General features: G+C 31.4%; 1 protein-coding gene across 1 annotated transcript; it reads left to right on the forward strand.

Moving 5' to 3' along the window:
* The first annotated feature begins 6141 nt into the window (after nucleotides 1-6141).
* LOC120074631 (FMN binding protein) lies at nucleotides 6142-11413 on the forward strand. The gene is made up of 12 exons (XM_039027811.2): nucleotides 6142-6452; nucleotides 6595-6660; nucleotides 6865-6951; nucleotides 7123-7221; nucleotides 7312-7407; nucleotides 7594-7659; nucleotides 7757-7847; nucleotides 8064-8131; nucleotides 8264-8329; nucleotides 8882-8932; nucleotides 9390-9454; nucleotides 11170-11413. The coding sequence occupies exons 1-12, from the start codon at nucleotides 6291-6293 to the stop codon at nucleotides 11222-11224; spliced, it is 972 nt and encodes a 323-aa protein (XP_038883739.1). The 5' UTR covers nucleotides 6142-6290; the 3' UTR covers nucleotides 11225-11413.
* Nucleotides 11414-11760: the final 347 nt, after the last annotated feature.

Genomic DNA, 11760 nt, shown 5'->3' on the forward strand with positions numbered 1-11760 from the left:
TTTTGGGACAACCCATGATTAGTTATATGGGTTGCGGTAAGCCATAGTCCTTTGATGTCTGTCCATAGAATCCGCAATCCATCTATTTGGTGAAAAACAACCAATTCTCCAACATATACAACCCAGGATGGAGAAATCCTCCTAACTTCTCTTGGGGAGGCCATCGGCAAAATCAAGAGTATTTCGAGTAAATAGTCAAAATGATTTATGGTACATGAATGAGGTTGGGTACCTTATTCTGATAACACCATTGGATGTGACCTACTCTGTAGTTGTTATAAAGAGTTGTAAAATGCGACATACGATGTGATCTTAATTCATACATGTTATGACATAAGGAGTGGGGGCGTTCTATGCAATGAGTTTGCATAAGATCAAGACCAAGAAATAAGTCACTCTTACTTTATAACGTTGTTTACTGTTTAAGACTGACTATTTCACCTAGATGACCTAAGTAACTCGATCTTAATCCGGAGCTAACTATGAAATCCTGTTTATTTGGGATTACTCTTAGATTTGCATAGTTAAGGGTTGGCTCAACAGCACCAGCTCAATAACACTCCCATTTCAAGGGCAAGACCAGATAGATAGTTGGGGACATAGGGTGCGAGACAGAGTTCATCCCTACCCAATTTAGGGATAGGAGAAAGGTTGTTCTCTCAAGTACTAAATCCAGGTCTTAAACAAGGGGCCTCACCCTCTCACTGGGCTGAGAGAATTGGGTTTAATGATTGGATCACAAACTAGTTGTTCATTAGAGGATCAGTAGGGACTTGAGAAATAAGATGTAATCATGGGGGTAAAACATATATTTGACCCAACGTTATTACAAACAACCTGTGAAGGGTCGACTTGCTAATTATGGTTAAATCATGTGGACATAATATATCTACAGTGAGGGGAGTGCAACTATGGACTTCAATGGAGTGATTCATTAGTTAACGAGTGGAGATTAATTTGGTTTAATGAGTTTAGCCAATTAATCTCGGATCGTTGGAGCTCATGATTTGTAGGTCCCCAGGTCCCCCTACTAGCTCGTAATGAACTAGCTCTAGAATAGCGTGATAAGTTAATTTGAATCGTTCACATTAGAATTAAGAGAATTAGTAATTATATGAGATATAATAATATGTTTAATTTTAGAATTAAACGGAATAGGAAAATTTATATATTTAAATATGATTTAAATATATAAAGATGGATATGTGTTAAAATTAATTTAATATTTGATATTAAATTGATTAAGTTTTATTTAATAATTAATTTATGAAATTAATTGTTTTTTCTTTTTTAAAATCAAAATAGATTTTTTTTAAAATCAAAATTTGATTTTTAAATAAAATTGGAAAAGTAAAACCCAAAAACACACTAAATGGAAAAAGAGGGTTTTTCCATTATCTATCATCTAAGTAGCTCACTCAAATGGCATTATCTTCGCCTTGACTTCTCCAAGCATGAGCTGCAACTCATGCAACTCTTTTCTTTGCATGTTAAATGATGGAGAATGTTAAAGTATTGATAAAAGATTAACTTTACCGTATTAGATTGATCGGTGATTTAACATAAAGCAGTTATGATATATAAAATACATCCACTGATATGCAATATAATGAAAAGATTGGAGTGAAAATCGGGTATGCAATCTATTGAGATAGAAAAATTGGTTTGAAGAAAGAGTTCTTCAGTTAGTTTTCTACAATGAGCATTTCTCCTTTTACCCTTGATTCAAGCTTGTTTTGAGTCCTATAACTCAATCTAGAGCACCAAGAGAATACTGGGGAAGATCTTGAAGTGGTCTACAACAAGATTTAGAGAAGATAATAGCTGGTAAAGGAGCTTTGAAGAAGTTCTATAAGAGGTATGTCTTGAAACTCATTTGTTTCTGCAAAAGCATGTTTTATATTTTACCAAAAATTAGTGAATTTGAGTGCTTAGATGATCATTGTGCATCCGCTATTGTTGATACATCCTACACTCCCTCCCCCTAAAATCTTTCAATAACCATTGTGAGTGGGCAGTTGCAGATGTATCGTCTTCCTCTCCCAAAAATGCAAAAGGTCAGTGAGTTTTTCAAGATCTACTCTCTCCATTTTTCTTTAAAAAAAAAAAAAAAAAATCTTCCTCTCAAATATTTTTCCCTCTCCCAAACGTTTATCAGAGAAGTCAACAACTCTCTCTGTAATTCTCAACTCCTAAAAAGAATACAGAAGGTTTTTTGTGATGGTGTCCACGTTGGGTGTTGCTATGTTTATGGAATTTGCATTCTAAGGAAATTAAAGTATTCGTGACCAATTGAAAGGGAATACATGAAGTGTGACTTCAATGGATAGTAAATCTAAACCCTAATTTCGTTGCCTTCTTTATAATATTATTCTAAGTGTGCTATAAATTATTTGGAATGCATAATTAGGTTTAAAAACTTTATTACTCCTATGTAAATTTGAAAGTTAGGAAACGATCTCGCTTCCGTTTGTGGTTTTCACAAACCATCATATAGTTAATTATAAATATGATTAATTAAAACTATATAACACTTGAGAGATAAATATTTGAATAAGATTCAAATATTATTTATATGAACAAGATTCATATAAATACTATAGGTTAAAATTAATATGAATGAGATTCATATTAAAACTATAAGTTATAAGAGATAATTGCATTTTAATATAATTAAAATGCATAACATATAGTTAATTAACTACCCTAGGGAGTTATTTTGTTGGTTTTTTTTACGTGGGAGTTAATTTCCTCCCTCCCTACCTTCCACTGACTATTGGTCTGCAAAAGAGAGAAAAAAAAAGGTAAGTGGAGAAAAACATGAAAGAGAATATTTTTTTCTCTCAAGAAATCTCATTCCCTCTCTTAAACTCTCTGCCTTTCCCTTCTTCCAAAAACACTAAAGGAGACCACTCTTCCCATCCTTTACCGAAGAATAATAGAGGCTCAAGTGGTAATTTCCTATATTCAAGAGCTTTCCGATGTCGGGTTATTTTGGTATTCAGGTTTGGAGAGAAAAAAAACGAGAAGAGGTTTTCTACAAGGGTAAGCAATTCTTACTTTTCTCTCTCTTTTTAGAAACATGCTTATAGAATTTATAATATTTATCCTGTAAATGCATCTTTGAATGTACGTTTGCTTCTCTGTATTTTGAGTGTTTCAAGATTGAATTACGATTACACAATGTTCACGCGCTTCTGCAAAGAAATTTCATTCTTTCAATATCATTAGAAACCAAATACAAAAGTCAAAAGAAGAAAATACTCAACCAAACCCTAAGATTATATTAGATGAAAGAGTCATTGAAGCAAGATGATCAATAAAAGTAGTTACCATTCTCCCTAATATTGAAGAGAATAATTGATTAAAACTCGAAAAGATCTTTCTAATATCCAAGACCCAAACTCCAGTCTCTTTTTCAAAAGAATAACACCGATGTTCTCACAATTGCACTCTAAAGGGGAAAAAAATAGACAAACAGTTTTGAATGGTTTCCAAACACTTCAATTGTTTTTTAAAATGATTTATTTTCAAAACTAAACACTTGAGGTTAAATCAATCACACTCTGATTTTATGTAATACTTATAAATGACTTAGAATGCTTTTTGGTCTATAAAGAGCATTTAATTTTTTTTTTTTTTTTTTTTTTTTTTTTTTTTTATAGAAAACAAACACTTGTAATCCAAAAAGGATCAAAAGGATACAACCTAAGGACAAGAGGCTAAGCCACCCCTCTCCCCTCGAGCCTTCCAATTGTTAAAAATCATGGAGAGACTAAATTCTATAGTAATTAGTACACCAGCAAGTAGCATTTAAGTTTTTGCAGTTAAATTTTTTAAGTTTGAGTTTGTTAGCATTTTGATCTTTACCATCATATCATTTCGGTAAGGAACTCATTTAGGTCTTTACCATCAAATAGCATTTTGGTCTTTAAAGTTTTCCTCGAAATGTTATGGAACTCAAATTTTAAGATTAAAATGTCAAGTTTAAAATCTCATAACTAAATACTATCAAATCCAACCCTCTAGGCAAAAAAAAAAAAGAAAAAAAAAAACTTTTATTTTATAGAAATATCAATATTCGAGCAATCAATTTTTTTTAATTAATCTACTTTTTTTTTCATTGAGGTACAAGTTACCACAAACAATTAATGACTATATAATGACAAATTAATTTAAATATATGAATTAAAAAAAGTAGGACTCTAGGTTTTGATCTTTTTCCTTTTTGTTTAACAAGTTTAGATAATGTTTTGAATAGGCATTTTTATTTTTTGTTTTCTAATTAGGTTGATATACTTTTCATTCCATTTTTGTTTATTTTAGATTTTATACTATTGATATGTCAATTTTTTAAATACAAAAAGATATAATATGAGGGATTAAACTTTCATTATTAAGAGAAAGAGTGTAGGCTAATTATTTGTATTAAATTAACAAAAATAATTATTTTAGTCAATGTTTACGATTTTTATACTTACCGAAAACAACTCCAATCTCCACGTAAATATATGATTAATTTCAATATTTTAATTGTGCTAAACGAAAAGGAATGGAAAAGAAAAGAAAAACCTACATTGAACATATATGGCTTAAATTATATTTAAATAATTTTAAAAATAAATTTATTACTTTTTTAGATTAATAATTGTAAAAGTAGGATCAAAATCATTGATCTTTGAAATAGCCATTCACATTCGTTAATCTCAAATTAGCAAAGCCCTAAAGTTAATGCATCCAAATAATATTTAAAAATTCAAAAAATTATTTTGGTAAAAATATATTATTATTAAACTCTAATTGTCAGCACGTGGACCATAAAGTTAGAGCTTTGAATCTCTCCACCTAAATTGTTGTGCTAAAAAGATGTTAAAATACCATTTTGATTTCTATATTTTGAAATTACAAACACTATGTCAGTTGAACCACACTTATGTTGGCATAACAACAATAATTTTCATACAAGAAAATACAACATGTGAATATATTTTTAAAATTTGTATTAAAAATACTAAAAGATAACAAATTTTTTTTTTTTTAAAAAATAACAACAAATTAGTAGTGGGGACTAAATCTAAGGTTGATTGTAGGTGCATTGACTGAAATTGGACAATTGAAAAAAAAGACTAAAATTGAATAAACTTCAAAATATAGAGATCAAAGTAGTATTTTAACCAAAAAAAAAAATTATTAATTCCATTTTTTCATTTTTTTAGAAATAATGAGAAAGAGTAGTCAATAATATATAATTAACAAAGAGTTGTTTCCAAATAAAAAAAATATGAGCTAACGTATTTACAAATATAGCAAAATAGTCATTGTCTAGATATCTATTGATCCGACACTTCGAGATCTCTAACAAAGGTCGTTACTCATAAAATCACATTTAGAACCCAAACATTTTGACCATCGAAGAAAATAAAATTTATTAAAATAATGAAGACAATTTCCAAAACAACCTATAAAATTAATAAATAAGCAAATAATTAAAACCTCTCCTCGAGACTTCTAAAATAACTAAGAAAATTAACATCCAAACCGATGAAGTTTTCGACCAGCATCGAATTTTAAACTAAAAATTTTAAATAAGTTTTCATCTGTAAGTTAATCAAATTTTAACTTCCATATTTATTTGTCCAATTTTCCTCAAATAAATTAATCCAATTTTTTTTCTTAAATTAATTCAAATTTCCAAATCTTTAAAATTATTATCTAAATGAATTGTCTTGCCTCCCAAATTATTTTTAGTCTCGAATGATCAAAACTAACGCCCAAATATTTAAAGATAATTTAATGAAAATTATTTGAAAATTTTGAAATGTTAAGCTGGATAGTGATATTAGAAATATTTTCAATAATTTTGTCATTTTAAACAATAACAATCAAATAATAAATTAGTACAAGCATAAGAAATAGGAGAAGGTGGATGGAAGCTCCAATCTTGAATGAAAGAGCATATCAATTAAGGTCGGTTGGATTGATTTTAAAAAAAATATTTTTAAAAAACTCATTTTTATTTAAATACTTTTGATAAAAGTTAATAAAAATATACTTATAAAACTATTTTAAGTGGTTGGCAAACATTTTAATTTCTTTTAAAATGATATATTTTTTAAATCAAACGGAAAAAAAAAATTCTATGTTTTTAACACAATTATTAATATTATTTTTTAAAAATATATACATAAAAAGAAAAATATTTTCTTTTCTTTTATTGGGTAAGTCCTCAATTTTGGAAATCAAGCCGCGTGGAGTTGTTTGAGCCGGCCGGCGAGGGAGTTCAGTGAACAATGGCGACGCTGACGCCACCTTCTTTAACCTTCCGATTTTGTTCTCGCTCTGCCTTTAATGGCCGAATCGCCTTTTATTTTCCCCGTTCTTTGACCTCCTCTTTGAATCCTCGTCTTCGTCTTCCACTTTCCATGGCTGCGTCAACGGAGTCCACTTCTCAGGTATCTCCTTCTCTCCCCTTTTCCAGTCATCAATTCGCTGTTTAATTTCTTGGTTCTTGTTGATTTCATTCGTGTGAGAACAATTTTGACGCATAGGAAATAGGTTTACCGTCTTTCCTTTTGTTTTCATTTTTGTGATTAGACTGTACCGTCTGGCAATGCTAATAGCGACGACATTGATGTTTCGAAGTTGATTCAAGCTCATCAGGTATCTCTTTCTTTTGATATTATCTTTTTTCGCTCGAGTTGTGAATCAGTGATGCATACCTGTTTCGTCAGTGCAAAGATTGGCGCTCTGGTAGTTTGGTAATGCTTATATTTTCAATCTCGAGATTTGAAGATTGAGCAGAGTTATTCGTTGTGTTTTGTGTGTTCATCAAATTTTTGCTGAATGTGAATAGTGATGTTTTAGGAAAAAGCGGCTCGGCTTTCGCCAGCTGAAGAGATTCGAACACTGTTGGATCAGAGTGTGCGCGGCATGCTCTCCACCTTTTCCCGGGTTTTTCACTCTCTTTTGATCTTTAGTCCTGTTTTCCTTATTGCCTTATGAATTTGCTGCGTAACTATGAACTTGTGACAGAGAGTGCTTGTGTAGATCTGATTTCTCTCTTAGTCATTTGCATTTTGATTGGTCAATTAGTTCTTAATGATAAGGTCTGAGCCTTTGCAGAGCTTTGAAGGTTATCCGTCTGGATCTTTTGTTGACTTTGCATGCGATGCCGATGGTACTCCTATACTTGCTGTGAGCAGTCTAGCAGAGCATGCTAAGGTAGCATTCATCCTTATGCGGCCAATTGAGAATTTTGTGTGTCAAGTAATCGTTGATCATTTATAAGTTTGGTATTTCTTTTCCGTGTAGAACTTGGCAACTAACCCAAAATGCTCGTTGCTTGTGGCAAAAGAACCCGAGGATAGGGGAACTTTAGTGGTCACTCTTCATGGTGATGCCGTGGTTGTAAGATATATAGCTTGTGTTCACTAGTTGTTTCTTCTTTTCATGTGTCAATCTATCTCTTTGCTTGTATACAATCATCAGAAATGCATAGATATGTGTCTTGTTCTTGAGTCTTACAGGATAAGTGTTATTATTGGGTGATGCTATGGCATGACAATCTGAATTAAGTTCTTTTTCACAATTTAGGTTCCTGAAGAGGATAGACCTGCTGCACGTGCTGCATATTTATCCAAGCATCCAAACGCATTTTGGGTAGCTAATACCAATCTCCGGAATACTTATGTTTATCATCAGATGTTTCATCCATTTTTGCATAAAAAGTGAATAAATATTTCCTACCTATGTGAAGGTTGACTTTGGTGACTTCCACTTTGTGTACATCAAACCAAAAGCGATACGATATGTGTCTGGGGTCGCAACAGCTTCTTTGGGTTCAGGAGGTTTGTGTACATAGACTGTCTTTTGTCAGCTTCCCCTTTCCTTTTTCTCTTGCACATAAAGCTTTGGTCATATGTTTCTTCATAAAAAACTAAGAGGGAACTTGAAGCTGGTCTTCCACCGTCTCCTTAACTCTAAACTGTCTTATTAGTTATTGCTTTATATCAGGCTTCTTCTTGTCACACTGACTTCTTACTTTTCTACCTTTTTAATCCAAGAACTAAGCGGTGAAGAGTACAAGGCAGCACAAGTTGATCCAATAGCTCAATTTGCAAAGCCTGTAACGGTGATAACATCATCTTAAGATCTTGCTTATTATTTCAATTTTTAACTGTGAATAACATATATTCTGAACCAGATTCTTCTTCTTCTTTCCTCTTTGTTCTTTGTTCTTTTTCTTTTTCTTTTCAATTTTTAGTCTCACATGAATAGAGATCATGCTGAAGATACAAAGAACATTGTGAGACACTGGACATCTATTCCGGTAAAATTAACATGTTCTAGATATTTGTTTTGTTTAATTCATGTTCACTTGGGATGATTTAATATTTTGTTAGTTTAATTTTCAATCAGATTTTGGACTATGCTATCTGGGGTGAGTGACTGGGTCTAAATTGGACAGAGTACTTTGGTAGCTTTTGTGAATAATTTATACCCCAATATAATTTTATATCAGTTTTAAGGTTTTAGCCAATTCCAACTTCAGTAACCGATGCATGGCCACAGAATTACCATTACTTCTTGGTTTAAATGTTAACCCTTATTCCATCACTATAGCTTTTCCATACTCAATCCAATTGGAAAGGCCTTTTGTAATTTTCTCACTGGGGTCTCCCCTTTCTTTTGTAATTTGAATGAAATTGTTTCTTAACCAACAAAAATAGGAGGACAACATATATAGTTTTTTCAGGCAGAAAGAGGGAGAGAGATACGATGCCCCACCATGTTCTTTTCCCGATGTGTTTTCAGTATATAATTAATATGTACATATGTTGATAAACTATCCTGAGAGACTGTACTACTATCCTATCTGCAGGTTGATTCTGCCATCATGCTGGATTTGGATAGCCTTGGTTTTAATGTTCAGGTATTGGGACACTATCAATTAAAATTGATACTATAAATATTAGTTAAATTATTTGTTAAACCTTTTTGCCTTGTACTGTTGATTTGTTTCGCAACAACTAATTATACTTAAGTTCTCTGATCCTTTTCTAAAATATATTGGAACATGTTAGGGTAGTTAGTATTATGTCAAAAGATTGCATGTTAGGTTATCGATAGTATGCGGACTCATACCTAATCATGAATTGTGGAACATTAATCTTGACGGGAAGAAATAACAATATAGATCATTGGACGGCGGACTTTGGCCTTTATGCTAATGTTTTATTTATTGAGTTACTACCAGTCTATCGAGCTATTAAATTAATATTTGCTGATTATATATACTTCACAAAAGGTGTATTGACTTTAGTTCTACCTTCTCAAGGGCATATATGGTTTTGCTTGAATGATTTCCTTTCTTCATTTTGTTCATTTAGGCTGGTTATCAAGGAACTTCATTTAAGCTTCGTGTACCTTTCCCAAGACGAGCAGAAAATAGAAAGTGAGACTTCTTATCCTTGAATTGTCAGTGCTTAGGCAAAAAGTTGACTATTGCATATTTTTGTGGACTTATATGTTTCTGGTCTATTGCATATCCTTGAATTTATCATTTTGTTGATCAGTTGCTTCTATAGAAATAACTGTTTCTTTAATTCTAGGGAATATTCAATTTTACCAGGTTTAATCCTAAATTTAATCAATGAAATTGATAACCTACTCAAGGCCAGGTTAGAAAATTAATTAAAAACCAAACAACCAATCTTCCATAATCTTACTCCAAAAACACCATCCCAACCACAAAAAAAACCTACATTCAACTATAATATAAAAAGTAAAAATAATAATAATAATAATAATCGAATTCAGAGCCAAAATGCCCATACCTAATAAAATAAAATACAGGCACAATTCCAGCTTATAACGATAATACTAGCCTTGCTTGGTCACAGATTCACAAGAACACTATCATCTAGCCATACATCTTTTAAAGGATAAAATTCAACCAATAAAAGGTTTTAATATCACTACATATTCAAGTTCAGACCTTTAGGGTGGAATTGGCTGATGGTGAAAACCAATTTTTACCTAAACTCTATATGCAGTATATTAGGACAGTGGTTATGTTTATTCTTAATGCTAATGGTTGTGAGCATTGTATTAATAGATGGAATTTCTTTCTCCACGTAACATTGCATAAAAGGATATTGCAAAATGCATACAAGATGCCTGAAAATGACCATGAATTTCTGAAAACTGTAAAGCAATAAATAACTAATTGAATCAATAAATTATGACCAGAAACCTTAAACATCTGACACGAGAGTGCATTTTTGTGTAGAAATATATATATCGTCATCTATATTTTTATTTTCATTTACGATTCTGTATTATGGAATGACGTCATCTTCTTTTCTGTTGAATTCCTGGTCATGTTGTGAAGGTTGATCTCGACTCCTAAGGAAGTTATTTTGATAACTATTTATGTTTTTTATTTTTAAAAATTAAGCTTATAAACACTATTCTCACCTATAAGTTCCTTTGATATCTACTCTCTACTTATGTTTAAAAAACTAAGTTAAGTTCTGAAAATTAAAAAAAAAAGTTGATCTCGCATGATGACTAATAGTTTTGGATTTTTAGTTTTTGAAAATTAAACTTATAAACACTACTTATTTCTTTATTTTGTCATCTACTTTCTAACCGTGTTTTCAAATTCAAAGCCAAGTATTTTGAAAACTAAAGAAGGAAAAAAAAAAGTTTTTCAAAACTTCTTTTGTTTTTGGAATTTGACTAAAAATTAAAATATAAACCTAGGAAAGATGAATAGTATGATTAAAAAAATTGTGAGAAAACAAACATAATTTTCAAAAGCCAAAAATCAAATAGTTATCAAAGGACTGTAATTGTTAAAAACCTTTTTTTTCTCATTTTTAGAATGTGATTTGAAGTGTCTCTTGAAAAACAGAAAGCTTAAAGCAAAACTATCGAACATAATTTCAAGAACAGGGAGAATAGAAAAACTTCTTGCACTGGATTTTTCTTTTTCTGTAAAGATGTTGAATTAAATGTATAAGGTGGGAGAATCGAACCTCTAATCTTGAGGTTGATAGTACAAGCACTATGTCAGTTAAGCTATGCTCACTTTGACATCTTTTTGAATATTTAAGCCTTATCTTTGCTGCATTTTTGCTCACTTTTTTTCTTCCTCCTTTTTAGGGACGTGAAGACTCTTGTGGTGGAAATGCTAGAAGCTGCTAAGCCTCAAGTTTAACCATCTTCACAGGCAGATGTCCAATTATGTGTTGTCTAATGCTTATATTAAACTTCTCACATTGCCCCTCATATAGTAGTTTTAAGTATTAACATTGCCCCTCACATAGTAGTTTTAAGTCATACATGGTATCTGAGAAACAAATAATACATGTAAATCTGATTAAAATTTTAAATCATCACTTGTAAATTCATGTTGTTATTATTATTATTATTTTGTGAATGAATTGGCAGGATAGATTTGAGGGACCAAGATGATCAACAAATGTAAGCTCTTGTTTCCTTTTTGGCTAGATACAAAATTGAAAGTTCCCGGTGGATGAATGCCCCAAAATTTGATAGAAAAGTTAAAGTTGCTCTATTTTTTGAAAATAAGATTTATTGGCCCTTTGCTGACGTCAAATTTGGATAAAATTACAAAATGGAACCTCGCTTGCGCTGTTTGAGCCTCGCTCTCTCGCTCTTTTTTCTCTCCCTCACGTAGATTGCTCTCCTCTCTCCCTCTCTCACTGTTGCTCTCTGACTCTCTTTGTATAG

The sequence above is a fragment of the Benincasa hispida genome, chromosome 3 (genome assembly GCF_027475165.1).
Source record: "Benincasa hispida cultivar pf3 chromosome 3, pf3_genome.v1.1, whole genome shotgun sequence".
NCBI lineage: Eukaryota > Viridiplantae > Streptophyta > Magnoliopsida > Cucurbitales > Cucurbitaceae > Benincasa > Benincasa hispida.